At 47.3% G+C, this 16341-nt stretch overlaps 3 protein-coding genes across 7 annotated transcripts in view; 1 reads left to right on the forward strand and 2 right to left on the reverse strand.

Annotated features, from left to right (window-relative positions):
* The window catches only part of LOC128896762 (atrial natriuretic peptide receptor 1-like), a 28394-nt gene extending 17417 nt beyond the window's left edge, over nucleotides 1–10977 (forward strand). For all 3 annotated transcript variants that reach the window (XM_054160260.1, XM_054160413.1, XM_054160346.1), the window contains 9 exons: nucleotides 844–1090; nucleotides 1215–1373; nucleotides 5808–5884; nucleotides 5959–6050; nucleotides 7750–7899; nucleotides 8007–8199; nucleotides 8395–8569; nucleotides 8654–8752; nucleotides 8834–10977. In XM_054160260.1, the coding sequence (XP_054016235.1) occupies nucleotides 844–1090; nucleotides 1215–1373; nucleotides 5808–5884; nucleotides 5959–6050; nucleotides 7750–7899; nucleotides 8007–8199; nucleotides 8395–8569; nucleotides 8654–8752; nucleotides 8834–9660 (2019 nt within the window). In that variant the 3' untranslated portion in view covers nucleotides 9661–10977. The remainder of the gene's footprint in view (nucleotides 1–843; nucleotides 1091–1214; nucleotides 1374–5807; nucleotides 5885–5958; nucleotides 6051–7749; nucleotides 7900–8006; nucleotides 8200–8394; nucleotides 8570–8653; nucleotides 8753–8833) is intronic.
* On the reverse strand, nucleotides 10690–13796 carry LOC128887006 (proclotting enzyme-like). 2 transcript variants are annotated; one of them, XM_054142528.1, is made up of 8 exons: nucleotides 12686–13796; nucleotides 12565–12608; nucleotides 12354–12490; nucleotides 12183–12280; nucleotides 11821–12109; nucleotides 11507–11751; nucleotides 11272–11432; nucleotides 10690–11198 (listed from the first exon to the last, which is right to left on the reverse strand). In XM_054142528.1, the coding sequence occupies exons 1-8, from the start codon at nucleotides 12768–12770 to the stop codon at nucleotides 11037–11039; spliced, it is 1221 nt and encodes a 406-aa protein (XP_053998503.1). In that variant the 5' UTR covers nucleotides 12771–13796; the 3' UTR covers nucleotides 10690–11036. The 2 variants fall into 2 exon arrangements, with proteins under 2 accessions (XP_053998503.1, XP_053998422.1); XM_054142447.1 differs by having other exon boundaries at nucleotides 12565–12614.
* A 132-nt stretch (nucleotides 13797–13928) lies between these two features.
* LOC128888091 (uncharacterized) lies at nucleotides 13929–15298 on the reverse strand. Of its 2 annotated transcripts, none has more exons than XM_054144827.1 (3): nucleotides 15061–15298; nucleotides 14715–14899; nucleotides 13929–14390 (listed from the first exon to the last, which is right to left on the reverse strand). In XM_054144827.1, exons 1-3 carry the CDS (start codon nucleotides 15108–15110, stop codon nucleotides 14113–14115), a joined length of 513 nt encoding a protein of 170 aa, XP_054000802.1. In that variant the 5' UTR covers nucleotides 15111–15298; the 3' UTR covers nucleotides 13929–14112. The 2 variants fall into 2 exon arrangements, with proteins under 2 accessions (XP_054000802.1, XP_054000737.1); XM_054144762.1 differs by having other exon boundaries at nucleotides 13929–14393; nucleotides 15061–15281.
* Between the last annotated feature and the right edge of the window lie 1043 nt (nucleotides 15299–16341).

Below are 16341 nucleotides of genomic sequence, written 5' to 3' on the forward strand. Positions count from 1 at the left end.
CAAAGAGAATTAAACGCGTAATTAAACGAATGATCTCATAGTTTGCGAGAACGTCGCGTACGGGTACTCTCAACGGATTTTTGCCGCCTTTATCGTACGAAAGCGGTAGAAAGCATCCGCACGGAAAAAAGGAACAACCTACCGACACCTATTCTATCCGCGGGATAGACGTAACACGCGACGCTGCCCACTAATTGTCGCGTCTTCGCGGAGAACCGAGCGTACCGCGAATAAGCGGTACGATAGTAATCGAGCTGTCAGAGCGCGAAACGAATGCCGCTCGATGGAAAGCTGTTTCGCCGTTGATACGCGCAACCATCTCACGGCCTGTATTTTCTATACACGGTGGAGAGCACAGACGGCCGTTCGGATGAACTTTGTCCGAGTCCGATAGAGTTTCGCGTCCACGGCTGCCTTCGTTGCCGAGCTCGATTAAAAATGTAATCGAATTCCGAGATTAAAGTTTCGTTCTTTCGTGCCGTCGCGTCGGTTTCAATTGCGAATGAACTTGGTTGCAACGTCGTCGGCAAACTATCTTTCGATACACAAAGAATGATTTTGCACGTAGGTACACAAAATTGCAAGAGCTGAATTAAGATATCGTGGGCATGCGGGCTGTAGGTACCATGTATGTCTTAAAAATGAAAAAAACGAGAGATATCTATGCTTGACTAGAACAATTTTTCATAGAAATGGAAAAAATGCAACGATTCTTTTAAGTAGTTTTTCGATAAGGGCCTTGAGCGGATAAGGTCTGCTACATCGCGAGCCCTAAGTCCACGCTTCGATTCAGCTCTGGCAACCACTCTCACGTTTCAAACGTATTCCGTGCTTTTGCGACAGGATATATTGGAAAACGAACAGATCAAGCTGGATGGTGTATTTCAAGGGTCTCTGATACACGATATCGTTCGAGGTATGGTGTACCTTCACGCGTCCGAGATAAAAAGCCACGGCAATCTGAAATCCTCTAATTGCGTGGTCGATTCGCGCTTCGTCTTGAAAATCACCGACTTCGGCCTCCACGAGCTCAGGAAGTTGAATCCGTGCGAAGCGGAAGCCGACAAGGATAGTTACGCCTATTGGAGAAGTGAGCTGCCAATTGTTATGTAAAATCTGTACACGTGGCGAAGATCCCCGCTGATTTTCTCTCTAAACGGGAGACGAATTAACGCGATCGACCGCAAGACAATGAAACATGTTTGTTTCAACAGGACAGCTGTGGACAGCTCCGGAACTGTTGAGGATGGAAAGACGACCGCCGGAGGGTACTCAGAAGGGCGACGTGTACAGCTTCGCCGTGATCGTCCACGAGATCGTGGTACGCCAGGGACCGTTTTACTTGGGTGACAACTGTGATCTCTCCCCGAGGGGTAAGTGAACTCTTCGCGATACGGTTTTACTTGTACCGCGTGTAAAGCTTCGGTAAAGTCATCCGCCAGAACAGTGGAAACAATTCGGATGGAAATATCAACCTTTGACCATTTAACATTGTGCTTACAAAACAAGCAATGTTTGAGACGATGTCAAAATTTAAGTACTCGTCGCCGTCTGGCAACATCGTTCTCATAGGACCAGCGAGTGTTATCGAGTATCGGTGAAACACGAGCAAGGCAGCGATTTTAGCCGGTAAGGGAGGTTCCGCAAGCTTCGTATCGACCGCGCGTCATCGAGCAGCGAAAGCCCGCAGGGGAACGGAATCGCTCGGTAACGTAGTTTACGGAGCTTTCGCAAGCTCGGTCTCGTCGAGAGCGTCAGGATCGATGTCAGGATGGAACGTGCCACAAGTAGGCTAGGAGCGTTTCTCGATGGGGGTTGAAAGCTCAGTCGAAGCTTTCACGCGTCCTGGAACGCACACGGGTTTCGCGCGCGCTGCTTCGTCGTCGCTTCTCTTCCTACCCTCTCTGTCGCTCATACTCTCTCGCTAGTTTTCGCTGCTTCTTCTTCTCTCGAGTTCGTAGTCCTGCATCGGCACGCGAAATCACCGATACGTGATTATGGCAAAGGCGACGCTTTAATAGACCCCGAAGAGGGTGAGGACGCGGTAGGTCTCCGCTTCTACCGGTCGTTTAATTAACCAACCTCGGCGGTTGCCGAAAGGAACGTGCGTTCACGCGTGCCTCGCTGCGTGCCTGCGTTCCTGCGTGCCTGCGTTCCTGCGTGCCTGCGTGCTGCTGATCGAGTGTGTTTGCGTGTCTGCGAGAGTACGTGCCCAACGGGTTCCTACATCTCGATACGTGCTTGTGTTTACGAATCGTTCGACCGTCCCATTTACGCGGCCCGATTTTCCTTCTTGTTCGATAATTCACCCTCGTAACCTCCTCCTAGCCATCGTCCCTTCCCTCCCGCTCTCATTCACTCTTTCTTTACTCGAGTCTTTTTCGAAGCCAATTACCCTGATTCTGTATTCGAGATCCGACACTTAATCAATTACTTCCGGAACATCGACGAGACCACTCGACTCTGTAAACCGATAGTGTAAACGATGAGGGAGTCCTACGCGGAAGTTGCTCGAGTCGCGATCTCGGTGGTCCGCGAATATCGTTGTTCTCGCGTCGGAACATAGATTCGATCGTCTTCGTCGGGACGAAAACGTTGTTCGTCGAACTTTTTAGAGACGCTGGCGCGAGCGTGTTACGTAACAGTATAGAAACACCGACTAGATGAACCCCGAGACGAGTAATATTTTATTCGTATAATTTTGTCCGCAACGTTTATTCTCGATCGTTTACGCGATCGTTCGGGATCTGGGTGCGACGGAGTTCGTTCAACCGCATCGGAGATCACAACTTTTCGAAATCAAGATCGTCGAGTCTGTTCTTTCCTTTGCTCTCTGCAATATCAATCATCCCGAGGAAGCTGTTATCCAATTTACTTGTTCGAGCCGAAGGGGCACGCTTGAAAATGCGCGTCGCGTAACGTACCGAGTGTTCTGGTTTTACGTTCGATACAGGCAATTTCCACGAGTGGCTAAACGTATAACGAGTAATCCAACTTTCATTCTAAAGAAAGTTAAACTGGAATGTCGAAACGGTCGAGCATGTCTCAAACGATCGACGTCGATCAATTTGTTTACTAACACGTGTTAAGAACAGCTACTCTCAAACATTCGTCGCGCGACAGAAGTCTGATACCGTCGTACATTTGGTTTCTCGATCTTTGTCCTCTGATGGTCGCATTGTGTCGCGGCCGTGGTAAAAGTCGTGAAAACGTAAGTCGAGGGAATAGCGGTGAAATTGTTCCAAGGACGAAGGGCTGTAGAAAGGGGATTGTTTGAATCCGCGAAACTCACCCCTGGTGGCACGAGTGCTCGTGCACGGTCGGTGGTATAAAAATCCTTGTAAAGATCATTCGTCCGTCTTGGAAATCCCCGACAGAAGGCTTCGACCTTAAATACGCACACGCGCCAAAGGAAACTGCCATCGATTTCGAGCATAGAATCCGACCGAGAGCATGAATAGAGCGCTAGAAAGCTTCCGAAAAGAGTTTCGAGGTCACGTTTCGTAAATTGCGTATCGATCCTATACCGTTAAACCTTTTTTCCTCTTTACTATGCCAACATTTTTTAAATATTATACTCGATTTCAACGAGGTTAAACCAGCTTAAACGTTTTTATTTCTAGACGATGTAATCCGCAAAAGCTTCTCCTTAAAAAAATTGCGAAACGGCGACCTATTTTTCACCTACTCGGGTGTACCTCTTAAAGTTGAACGCTTTAACGGAGCGTTTCGCGGTTCTATTAGGAGGGAATGGGAAATCGCGATACCATCCCACGCTTACGAAAGCGGCGTGACGTCGTTAAAGCGAAATTCGATCCAGAAAATTTTACGTCAGCATCGCCAACTCGACGTAAACGATATTTACGATTTATCGCGTTCGTTTCATTTTAGACAGATATGTATTTTATCCTATCTCTAGAGTAATTTCTCGGTCACGTATTATACGTGAAATTCTCATCAAAATAAAAGGGCACTTATTTCCGCATTGACCCGATAAAATTCCAAGTTGCATCCACCGTAAACGAGGACGTATTAACTTTTTCAACGATGGCCGCGATAACGAGCACGAGTTGAAAGAAATTCTCCCCGCGTGTAGTTCCCATCGACTAAGCGATAACCGTAGAAATGATACGACGATGACGCGTAAGAGAATTTGTTTGCAATTTTTGGAGGATTCTCCTCGATCATGGAGCGGTAGTAAACGAGAGTGGCTCGTAGGAACCGAGGAGCGAGTGGTTGAGAGATGGAGAGAGAGAGAGAGAGAGTGAGGTCGAAGAACGAAGCAGTAAAATCGCAATGTTTGGTGCTAGAAATAGAGTGATCGGGGCAGATAGGAAAAGGAAAAATGGCGGAGAGAAGCAAATCGTCGAGCACGAGTAGCTTGACGTTGCCGGCGATACCGGGTGCCAGTCCCGATGGCGGTGCCAGTCCTCGAAGGGCTGTCAGCCCGTTGCTCGAAGTTCGTAGGCCCCACTGCACCCTCAACTGCGAAAATTGCAACGCCTTCTTGGAGGACTTGTACAGGCATAACAGTAGGTTCAATCTTTACCTTTCCCTCGACGCGGCCCGACGTATTCAATTCCATTCCCTGAAAATACTCTCGGGAATACCGTCTGCTCGTTGAGTCCCTTGTGTACATTGTGATCAAAATTCCTGTCTCCGGTTCTCTTAGCACAGTGGCGCGCAACTTCTTTAATACCGACTCAAGTAAAACAGAGTAAAATGTCTCGAGACCGAAGAATCAGGAGTCGGAAAGATCGATTTATTAATTTCACGAATGACAATAACAGCTTTTATCGTGTAGCTTCGAGTCTTACAGGTGAAACTCCGATCAAGTTTCGCAGGTGTAGGTGCGCGCGGATCGATCGATTCGTTCCGAGGCGAGAAAAAGTGTGTACGTCGACCGCAACCAGCGACTCGGTCGGAATTTTAAACGAAAATGGTAATGGTCTCGTTTATCGAATTTAACGCCATTCCGACGAGCTTCCTTGCCACGATGAATCACGCTCGGAACTACGATGCTAACTAGAACGAACAGGATCTCGTTTAACTCGATCGTTCGAAGATTATTTTACGTTAGAACTTACGCAGAACATTGATAGCGTTCTCTAGAGAAAATAAAAACTATCTTTCGATGATGTTATTTCATTGATAACGATCGAACCGATTTCATCGTGAATATTTCATCGCTATTGCTCCCATTTCTACATTTTTTCCGTTGTATTTTCGCTTAGGAAAGAGCAAAAGTTTGTCCCAGATTATCGTGCATATTTTAAATTTGAAATGCTCGAACACGCGACGGTGGGCGCCTGTCGAGTAACGGAATCATTCTACTGAAATACACGAGCGAGTGGTAAGAGGCGTGATTCGGCCGACGGGAGCGCGGTAGTTATCGTTGGCTTAGCTCACGAGCGAATAATTACTCCGTCATATTTACTCGTCAGATATTTTTCATTATTTTGTTACTCTCGAGAATTGATAACATATTTAATAACGTATTGATAACATATAATAATTAACAATTAACGCTCTTGGAATGTATAGCCTCGAGAACTTTGCGTTCGAGGTCGGTCAACTTTTTGCGTTCTCTGATATACGTTTCTAGGTCGCTGTTACGTTGGACATTAAAGTCTCTGAAAAAATTCCGTATTATACCGTTTAACGGTTGAGAAAACAACGTTTTCGTGGACTGTTTACTTTCTCAGACGAGCGACGAGATTAAAAAAGTTGCGAGAAGCCTCTGACGTATCACAACCGTCGAGAACTTTGTCGCAGTAGACGAACGAATTTTTGCACTAATGTTTCAGAGATCGTGGAAGGGGTGAAGAGGGGTGGAGGGTCTCCGATGAGGCCCGCGATTGGCGAATCCTCTGGCGAGGAGGTGGTAAGCGCGGAATTAAATTTTCTAAATTTCCGAATTGCCTAGCATCGAATGTTAACGAATGCATCTCCAAAAAGGTGGCTACTTTGATGAGACGATGCTGGGCGGAGGACGCCGCGGACAGACCAGACTTTTCGGCGCTCAAACAAACTATACGAAAAATGAACAAGTGAGTAACCGGTCTTATCGTCTTATCTTTACGTTTCAAGTACGCACCCTATGATCGTTGAGAAATGGGAACGGGTAGTTGAAAGAGAGGAAACGAAATATCGGGAGAGCGTTTTAGTAGACGAATAAACTCTGGAAACCGTAGGAAATCTGCGACGCACTACATAGACAAGGGGAGGGAGAGAAAAGTCGTAAAATTTTACCGCTACGAGCTAGAGTTTTACGAAGCCGAAGATTGTTCGTGTCGTAGATTACCTTCTTTATTCGTAGCGTCGCGGGAAACCGATTTCTTTGCTCGAAATTAAGTCTCATTTCCTCGTTTCCTTGCTCGTTTTACGTGTACGAGCGTTCGACGAAGGATTGTTTGCCAGGCAGCTAGGTTCGACGATGTTTCCTTAGCTTCGTTAAAACAACATTCTGTTATAGTTGACTGTATAGAATTTGTGAGAAAGTATTTATGTATTTGTGTAAAAAAACTTGTCTTTAAGGGATGTTATAAAAATCTCAAAAGGACGAATAGTCCTGCTGTCTGCGCGAGATTCTTCTCGTACCGCGTCCGCCCCGTTTTCTGTCTCCTCGATTCCGACTTTCTCGTTCCTGCGTCTTCGTTCCGGGGTCGATCGCCTCTGATATTGGCATAGTTGTGAGGTTCCGTGCCAAGCGGATAGGACCAACGGTGACCTCTTGCACCAAGAATTCGAGGAACATTGGACCCTGCCGGTCGATCGGTCGATCACCTAGCGAGAAACGATGCTCGCCGTTCGGTCAAATTCTGCGCGTCTATTTTGTTCATTTTGATCAGTCTTATAGCGCTCACGTGGCGCAATCTTTTAACGAATTGGAAACTTTTAACGATCGTCGCTGGAACGCGAAATCCTTTCAATTTTTCCGAAATCCAAGAATGGATCTCGGCAATTGCGTGTCAGAGGTACTTGGACCGTAAAGAACGGGTTTCTCGAATATCCGTGACCGACTGACATTTATCTCGTATCTGCCAGCGTATCTTTTCATTAGTAACAAGTATTTCGAACGTTTCATCGATCGATACGAGCGCCCTGTTGCGCGGCACTGTGGATACTGCGCAGATGTTCCAGCGTTTCCTCCATTTCCGTAGTTGCGGACCCGAACGAAAATTGAACGCGATTTCCTATCGCGGACTTTTTCGAGCCTGGCCGATCAACCCCGGCTAACTGAGAGTTCGTTAAACTTTACTCGTCGATAACCGTGCACACTTAATTTTCCTCTCGTTGCACGAGTACCATTCCTTTTCCGGAATTTCCGCGGCAACGATAATCAAAATAACGATTATCGTCGTATCCGATCGATTCGATCTTCGACGAGAAGGAAAAACGAATAGTTGCGCATGCCATCGAATAGCGTAATTGGCCATTTAAGTCGTTCGACGACAAGTAAAATTCCAAAGTTCCCGACATCGAATCTCCCCGTTTACGTGCACTCGTTCTCAGCTCCTATGCATTTATTCACGTGTAAACAAGTTCCAAGGCGCACGAGAAAACACATTTTCAACGACGTACATTATCCTTGATGCGATCCTTGATGGAAATCTTTCTTCCGATACGACCTCGTGCTGCGACCTCTTCTTGTTGTTTTCGTTTCGTTCCGAACTGTGTAAGCGATACGAGCGAGCATAGTTACAGTTATTTAGAATGTTGGCCTATGTTTTCGTTTGACTCTTTCAGAGATCACGAGAGCAGCAACATCATGGATAATCTGCTGTCTCGTATGACGCAATACGCCACCAACTTAGAGGCTCTGGTGGCTGAGCGAACCGCGGATTATCTCGAGGAAAAACGAAAATGCGAGGAGCTTCTCTACCAGTTACTGCCAAGGTAAGCGTATTCGTAGCAGGATTCCGTGTAAATTTGGTTCGCGTGCAAATTGAACGTTTTTAATTTGGAAATAAAATTTTAAAAGTCGGTTTCGTCTGAATTTTCAGGTCTGTTGCGTCTCAGTTGATACTCGGCCAAAGCGTAATAGCTGAAACTTACGACCAAGTGACCATCTACTTTAGCGATATCGTAGGATTTACAAAACTCTCGGCCGAGAGTACACCTCTTCAGGTGGTGGATTTACTCAACGATCTCTATACGTGTTTCGATTCCATTATCGAGAATTTCGACGTCTACAAGGTAAGCTCGAGGTTTTACTATCCCGAACGTTATTCGATTCGGTCCGCGTTATCGTCGGATCGATCCCTTATCTTGAGCTTACTCGATGCTTTTCTTTCCCTCGAACGAAGGAGAGAACTATACCTCCGAACAGGTTTTCCTTTATGTTCCGAAAAGTATGTTTCGAGGGACTGGCTATCGCAATTCTTTTTCTAGGTGGAAACGATAGGTGACGCTTACATGGTAGTATCGGGATTGCCTGTAAGAAATGGGACGAATCACGCCAGGGAAATCGCAAGGATGAGCTTAGCGCTTAGAGACACCGTGATGACCTTTAGTATCCGTCATAGACCGAGCGAACAACTGAAGCTTCGAATCGGAATGCATTCTGGTAAACTTGAGTCGCACAAAAGTACTAAAGTTTTTTCTCTTTACGCTTTGATTCGGTACTACCCGTCCATTTTTCGCGTTCCAGGACCTTGCGTGGCTGGAGTGGTCGGCTTGAAGATGCCAAGGTACTGCCTTTTCGGAGATACCGTCAACACAGCGTCCAGAATGGAGAGCAACGGAGAAGGTAATTGCGCGGTAGTCTTTTTATTTTGATTTATTTGTTAGGAGAGCATTGTACGATACGAATACGTTCTTCCGTCTGTAGCTCTAATGATCCACGTCAGCCCCAAGACGAAAGAAATCTTAGACACGTTTGGCACATTCGAACTCGTCTGCAGAGGGGAGGTCAATCTAAAGGGCAAGGGCAAGATGACCACCTACTGGTTGACGGGCGAGAAGTCAACGAACAATAACGTTCAGCCGGGAAGCGCGTTCCCGACGCCAGCCATCGCTATGGTTCCACCGCCGCCCTCGGCGCCAGCAACGGGAGGAGTATCGATAGAAACGCCAGCAACAACCATGACAACTATAGCAGCGACGACGCAAACGACTACGGCGACGATGACGACGATGACTGCTCAAGCTACGCCAACGTTCGATCGAAAACGCGACGAGACGATAAACGTACCACCGCATCAAGCGAAACCGCAAGAGAAACGATTCTCACAGATCGCGCAGCAACATTGCCAAGATCAAAATACGAATCACAAGGGGTCGCAGAAACTTGAGGAGCAGTCGCGATTTCAGTCGAGTCAGCAGAAAAGTCAGCAGCTTCGACAGCAAAGCCCCAGTCGAAACGAGGGTCAAATTCAAAGTCGAAAGGGTGCCAACGATGGCGATAGGAGCAGCGACGGCAGCAACGGTAGCTTCGTGACCGGAAACGGGGCACCAAATCGCGCTCGCACGATATCCAGCACCCCCGTCGGAGACGGTTCACCGTCTCGAAATCGCGTGTCCGTTGGCCCGGTGTCCAACAACGCGGTTCAGCAGGCTCGACGGCCTTATCAAGCCGGCGAGAGTCTGCCTAATCACACGGAAAGCGGTCCAAACGCGCCTCTGCTTGTCTCCGCGACGCCTCTCCCTCGAGTCTAGCTCGGCTCGTTTCTCGCATCGTTCAGCGTTTCGCGGCGTTTCGTCGAGGGAACCGATTTCATTCCTAATACGTGTGTCGTTGTTTCGTCTAGAGTAGCAGCGAGCTCCGATCGGCGAGCCCGATCGACATTTTGGGTCCACTTGTTCGAAAGAACGCTTTTCGAAGTAAAATTAAGAAATCAACACGGGAACACGGAATCGCTCGTTCTGTCGGGGAACTAAGAGAGACCCGATCGCGTCGCGTAAGCGGTTCGTTATTCGTACCCTGGCGCTCAAAACATTTCCTATCCGCTGGAATACACTTTATCTCGTTTATTTCGTTTGTACTTGACGCGATACGAAAACGGTTGAAAATCTTTGTTCCTCGACACCGGACGGTTCGTCGATTCGTAGCCATCCGTCTTTTGGACAGCGCGTCGATACTTGTCGAGGACCAGCGCTTTCGGGTAGAGCAAGTATGTTGGACTCGAAGATATCGCGGTGGCGTACTCTAAGATCGAGGGTATATGTATATGTGTGCGTGGATGACGAACTTTCAAGGCTAGTAGCGTAGCTCGCAAACTCTTGCAGTCGACATGCCTGCGGAGTAGAAACCGCCGCTAAAATCTGGAATTCGGGGCGTGAATGATTTCTTTTAGGCGTGCGCTAAAGTCGATCGGCGGAAAGAGACGCGAGGGCACGATTGTTTCATTCGCGTCCGATAGAAACGCGTCGCTACTCTCGTCGAAGCATAAGAGTAGCATGAAAGTTCGAGATACGGAGAAGGATTCGAAGCAGAAAGCGAGAAACGGTAAGAGAGATGGGCAAAAATTCAAAAACAGAAGATACACCACTCTTTATTCGTTTCCGGTAAAATAAACTCGAAGCCGAGCACTCGATCGGTTTTACTTTGCGAGCGAATCGCGATACATTCGATTCGATGCGTCGCGCGGTTATTCGAGTGAAACTTTGCCTATCTCCGAAACAGCCCGACCAAGCCCCACGCGTACGTGCGTATTTCTGTGTCGAAAAAAATAAAATATATATTTACGACGAGTTAAAGTTAGGCATCGGTGTACAAAAGCGTTACAGCGAATAGAGGCTGGACCTCGTACGGGAACCACCTGCCGAACGATGGAGCTTTGGGCGAGGGACACCCTGAACTGAACGCTTCGCTACGCGCTCGATGCGCGGCAAAAGAAAGTACGGGAATCGCTCTCCGTGGCGCGATTGACCACGGCGTCTCTTAACGATCGAATTTCTCTCTATTCGTGTCAATCTCTTGTAACGTTGTAACGGTCGGTATTCCGGAAATAAAGTTTCATCGTTTTTGAAAGTCAGCCGGTGTTGTATCGCGCCTAGGACCTGTTCCTCCGCCATCGATGCCGCGAGAATCCTCAGAAAACGGCGTTCTGGAATATCCAGTCGAGGTAAGAACTGACCCGCGTGTATATTCCAGGCCGTCCTGCCACACCGCATCGCATCCCCCAAGACACGATCCCGACGTTGATCCATCTCCCGTTGTCGAGCTGATGGAGGAGCGGTCCGCCCGAGTCACCCTGCTCGCGAATGCGCAAAACGTGAATATCAAAAAACTCGTCTATCGTTGCGACTCTACGGTGGATACATTACTTGACAAGCATCGCGACCACCCTCGTACGCGCCAGCGCAGATCACCGTCCTGGGAATTCGTCGAACGAAACTTTGAACGCACCTCTCTTGCTTCCAAATCGGAACGCTGACCTCCATCAAAACCGCGCTAGCAGGACCTCCGTAGAAGCGACTACCCCAACCTGAAGAAGACAGTTAAGCAAGTAAACAACATAGTGTACGACGAGGTAGATGCGTACACGACGATGCTACGAACCGGTCACGATGGCGTTCTTATTTTCGAAGGTCTGGTCTATCGGCGGCAAACAGATGGGCCAGATGTAATCGTTGAACACGGTCGGTCGATGCAACTTTAGTATCGCTATATCGTTATCGTACGTGGTGTAATCAAAGTCGGGATGAACGCGTATTTCGGACACGAATAAGTCCAGAGCTCTGGTCTCCTCCGCGGTCGAGAAATCGTATTCTCCGAGTCTGACTTTGATGTCCCGGGGGCTGTATCTGACGTAAAAGAGAAACGTATGTTTGACGACAAGCCTTCCTACGCTTTATCCGTTTTATAGAGTTTACCTGTACACGCAATGCGCGGCGGTCAAAATGTGCCGGTCGGTGACAAGGACCCCGCCGCAGTAACGGTTGCCGTCCTTTTTGAGAAGAGCTACCATCCAGGGCCATTGTTTGGGATCGGCTGGTCGGCCGCCCACCAATCTGCTTCGTGTTTTGATATTCGTTCCGCATCCTCTGGATCTCTCGGAATTCTTGTACACCTCCGTTGACGTCGACGCGTCGTCAGGTTCCTGCCAAACGATTCTGCCCGCGTTCCCGTCGACTTTCGACTCGTTTGATTCTTCATCGACGACTAAAAAGTGGAGCGATCGTCGTAGAAGAATCCGACAAAGTTCGGAAACTGGGTAAGCGCGATTTATACGTACCAGCAACGAGTGGTAGAATGCTGGTGAAACTGTCCTCAGCGACAGAGTTTTCTTCATTAGGTCCATTCAGACGATCGGGACAACAAGCGCCGAGATACCTGTTCGAATTCGCCGACTAGGTGGAACGATGTGAAAATAAAATAGGAGAAGAACCGTCGAGAGCAAACTTACCTCCCATCGATCGTGCAAGAGTGATTCATCGCGAGCTCAAAGTTCGAGCGGTACTCGTCGATAAAACACTTGACGAGATACTCGCAGCGTCCTCCTTTGTCGCTCGGTCCATCGCAACTCGAAGACGCTGACGATACCTGAATATTAATATCGTAGAAGACATGTACTGTCTGGCCGTAAGAGAATTCTACGTTTGATGGATCGTACTTACGGTTGAACGGACGAAAAGGTTCCTATCCTGAGAGAGCAGTTCCGCTGTATCTATTCGTGTCGCCTTTTAAAATTTCATCGACGTGGCAGCAACGGTATATAAAACAAATAAGTGTACTTACGCTTCGAATCGGTGTCATAGATGGAGATAAAACGACCATGAGAAAGAGAACACAAAACACATAGAAAAAATGTTCGCCGATACATCTCTATTCAAAGTCGTCGCGACTTTTCGACTCTATGATCAACCGGCGATAACAATCGCAACAAAGAACGCATTCGAGAAACGCCAGAGGATGAAGAAACCCACGGAAATAGCGAGAACCGTTTATATACGGATGTAGGTATACCCTCGTTCTATGCAACCAATCGTACTTCTTGAAACGCTGGTTACGAGCCTCGAGGTGCAACCCAAGGTGTCGGTAATATAACCGAATCCGTCATTTCAAAAACCACTTGTGCAACATTCCTCGAGTTTCCTGAAAAAGTGCTCGTATTTCCGTCGAGATTCGATACGCTCTTTTCGGTATCTAGCTACATTTTAAAGACACTCGAGTACTATGCGCGGGATACCCTAGGATTCTCACCTTGACGCTCTCGTATTTAATTTATCGGCTTCCACTTGCGACAACTACAGTTGCTGTATGCAGATGACCTGTAAATCTTTCGCAAGGTCAGAAACAACAAAAAAAAAAAAAAAAAACGAGAGTCGCGAGAACATGAACGAAAGCAAGAGCTTCGCGAATCATTGTATCTGAACGTATTGCCGAGAGTATTGCTAATCGATTGGCGGAATTGGCTCCAGTCGAAAACTCGTTCGAAGGCGCTCGCCTTTGTAGATTTCAAAAGTGATTCGTATTACGTATGGTCAATTAAAAATATGTTGCTCTCGGCATATCGGCAGCGCGGGCGTGTCGGGGCGAGGAGAAGGCGACACGCGACAGACGACGTTGAAAATTAGCGGCACGACTCGAACGACGACTATCGGGAGCAAAAGAAAGTCCCGTAGAAAAGAACGAAACGGAGCTGGACCCGACGAGTCGAGGTGAGGGAAGTCGCGAAGAGAAAACAGGAGAAGGAGAAAGATCGCGATCGAGGACAAGCCAGAGGCATTTCCATTTAAGGCACCCCGCGTGCAATCTCTCGCTCCTCTCGGCGCCACTTTGACACGCATATTCGTGAAACCTTTGCCCCACCGCTGCACACTGGTTTGAAATTATAAAAACCTGATGTAAAGTTCGAGGAGCACTTTTTCGAAGAAATTATATTATATTTAGGTAAAATCATCATACACTAAAAAATGAGCGAACTCGAATAGGAAACAGCAGGGATGATTTCTATTTCGTTGGTTGTTTAAAAGAACGATTTCAATTTACAAGGGGTTATTTATTATCAAACACGAATAAGTAGAAGAAAAAGGAAAAAAAAAACGACGAAAGAAGTATCGTCGTCGGATTAATTTTCTATTGCGAATAAAATACATATTGTTTCAATTCCAGTTGAACGAAGTAAACGCATGGATCGCTGTTTCTGCCGCTCCCGGCACCACTCACGCCTCAATCAAAACAGGCTTGGCATTACGATCTTTTAGATTCAAGATGTAGCCGTAGACTCTTGTGGTGTTCGTGACAGGATCGTAAATCCTGTCGACGTGTCGAATCATATCGCCTTCGAGTTTGTCCGTGCTTTCGCGAATGTACTCTTTTCCATCCGACGTGCGACCAGATTGAACGAGCCTTGTTCCATCGTTGTCCGTCACGAGAACGTTACCGCTTGAGAACGTTTGCGTGCTGCCGCTTGAGAACGAATGCGAGTTCCTGCTAGCAGCTGCTACAATTTCGATCGTTAGTTGACCGACGTATCCCGCGAGATCGAGCGATATAAGTTGAAACACCGCACGGTGCGCTATTTTATAACCGAATTTAATATTCGAAGGATCATGACGTTGCCAAGTAGATTGGCAAAATTACACACCGTACGGCGATTCGGTGAAAAATGCGCCGCGCGGTCGCCTTGAGAAGCCTAGAGAACGGATCTCTCGTTTTCGATAGTGAAAGGAACGCTATAATTTTGAGACGGCGTCGAAAAGTCGGAGCGTCGGAAAAATCGAGGGGCCGTTGCAGGGGATCGAAGAACCCGTCGATCGCTTACCTATTTCCTTGCTCAGATTATCCGAGAATCGTCGTCCCTGTGCCATAGCCTGCTCCAAATTATCGTGCACCTGTTGATGTATCCGCTGTACATTTTGCTGAATATTTCTATTTAGCCAGTTGATATTGTCGGATAGTCCGTTTACCCAGTCTATTCCGGTACCCATCTGTTGTCCTACGGATTCGCTGTTAATCGAAACAGCGATAGAAATTTGGATAATGAATACAAAATAAAAAAAAATATGTCAGCGACGACTCTCCTGCGTCCAGACGTAATCGCCAGGGAAACGTGGCTGACGTAAACTTATCGCTGTCGTAACGCGACTTAAGCGTAACGATCGACTAACCTGCATAATATTGCTCCAAAGAGCATCGCGACGCAGATTCGTCCTCTCATCTTTTCTTCTAACGTTTTTTTAATGTTCCAATCTTCTTCTTCTTTCTCTTCGGATTTCTCGCTTTCCTTCGTTCGACTTGGTGGGACGAAGAACGCTTCGATAACGCTACACAAATGCGTGCGAATGCGAGAATTATATATGGCGGTGAAACGCGCAGTAGAAGCGTGTTTTCCCCCTTGGATCTATCTATCCAACGACGACGGTGTACGAACGTTGTTGGACGTTTACTTTTCCTTGTCTTCTTTGTGTCCAGCTCGTGCATGAACGCGTGCCTGCATACGTGTTGTACTCGTGGCATTGGAAACTGCACACTCGTCGTATATATCATCGCATTGTCGAATCATCGCTCAAACAAATACTGTAATGCCACGGATATCGATAAAGTTTGTTGCTCGGATTCCCGATCAAGGGTCCCCCGCTACCGGTTACTTCTGTTCGCAACGAACGAGCGTCAGCTGTGAAAACAAAAACCTGCTGGACAAACTTCTGGTCATCTCTATATTTGAATGTTATGCGAGGTAAAGTAATTAACGATACCAGGAATTTGATGTCTTTTTATTTTTTACAAATAGTAACCGTAAGAAACAACAGGTAAACGCAATATTTTGCGAACAAGTGGACAACATCGATCGGCTATCCGATTCGGAAGGTCGTAACAGAATCGTGTCTTTTTTTCTATACTTTATGCGAGGCATTACTACGATACGGCGATTACGTTCGTCGGACTTGGACACGAGAAAGGAAAAGCGAAAACACGTTGTGAATTCACGCGTTGGTTCTTTCTTGGCCGGTTCGACGAGAGAGTGTAATCGATGACGTCGACCGAATCCCGAGTCGCGTCCTAACGGAACACTCGTTGTAAATCCATGTCCGATAAGAGGGCGCAGGGTTATCTATGGTACGTGTAATGCTCGTTGGAAAGGGCACGACGACGGAATCGGTTAATTCGATCGTGGTCATCAAATTTTGCGAGCAAAACATTTTTATCTCGGATGGCTTTGCATCTATATTCGTCCTCGACTCCCTCGATCGATTCCTCACGAAATCGTTTGCGAGACAGGTAATCGAGACATACGTAGGCGTTTCCATGTAACTTGGAAATGACTAGTAATAATAGTAACCCTTTAAAGCGCGCCTAACGGCCGTGTAGAGCATCGCATCGGGCGACTCGGGTCACCGGGGTATTCGGATAAAAAGGGAAGGACTAGGACGAGCGTCGGATGGAGTGGT

The sequence above is a fragment of the Hylaeus anthracinus genome, unplaced genomic scaffold (assembly GCF_026225885.1).
Source record: "Hylaeus anthracinus isolate JK02 unplaced genomic scaffold, UHH_iyHylAnth1.0_haploid 0, whole genome shotgun sequence".
NCBI lineage: Eukaryota > Metazoa > Arthropoda > Insecta > Hymenoptera > Colletidae > Hylaeus > Hylaeus anthracinus.

Excerpts from the sequence above, each read along its gene's own strand:
- LOC128888091 (XM_054144762.1), bottom strand. The coding sequence starts at position 15,110 with ATGAGAGGACGAATCTGCGTCGCGATGCTCTTTGGAGCAATATTATGC. Across the intron at positions 14,900-15,060 it reads TTTGGAGCAATATTATGCAG|CGAATCCGTAGGACAACAGA; the intron begins GTTAGTCGATCG and ends TTCGATTAACAG. Across the intron at positions 14,394-14,714 it reads TAATCTGAGCAAGGAAATAG|CAGCTGCTAGCAGGAACTCG; the intron begins GTAAGCGATCGA and ends TCGAAATTGTAG.
- LOC128887006 (XM_054142447.1), bottom strand. The coding sequence starts at position 12,770 with ATGTATCGGCGAACATTTTTTCTATGTGTTTTGTGTTCTCTTTCTCAT. Across the intron at positions 12,615-12,685 it reads CTATGACACCGATTCGAAGC|ATACAGCGGAACTGCTCTCT; the intron begins GTAAGTACACTT and ends CGACACGAATAG. Across the intron at positions 12,281-12,353 it reads TCTTGCACGATCGATGGGAG|GTATCTCGGCGCTTGTTGTC; the intron begins GTAAGTTTGCTC and ends GAATTCGAACAG.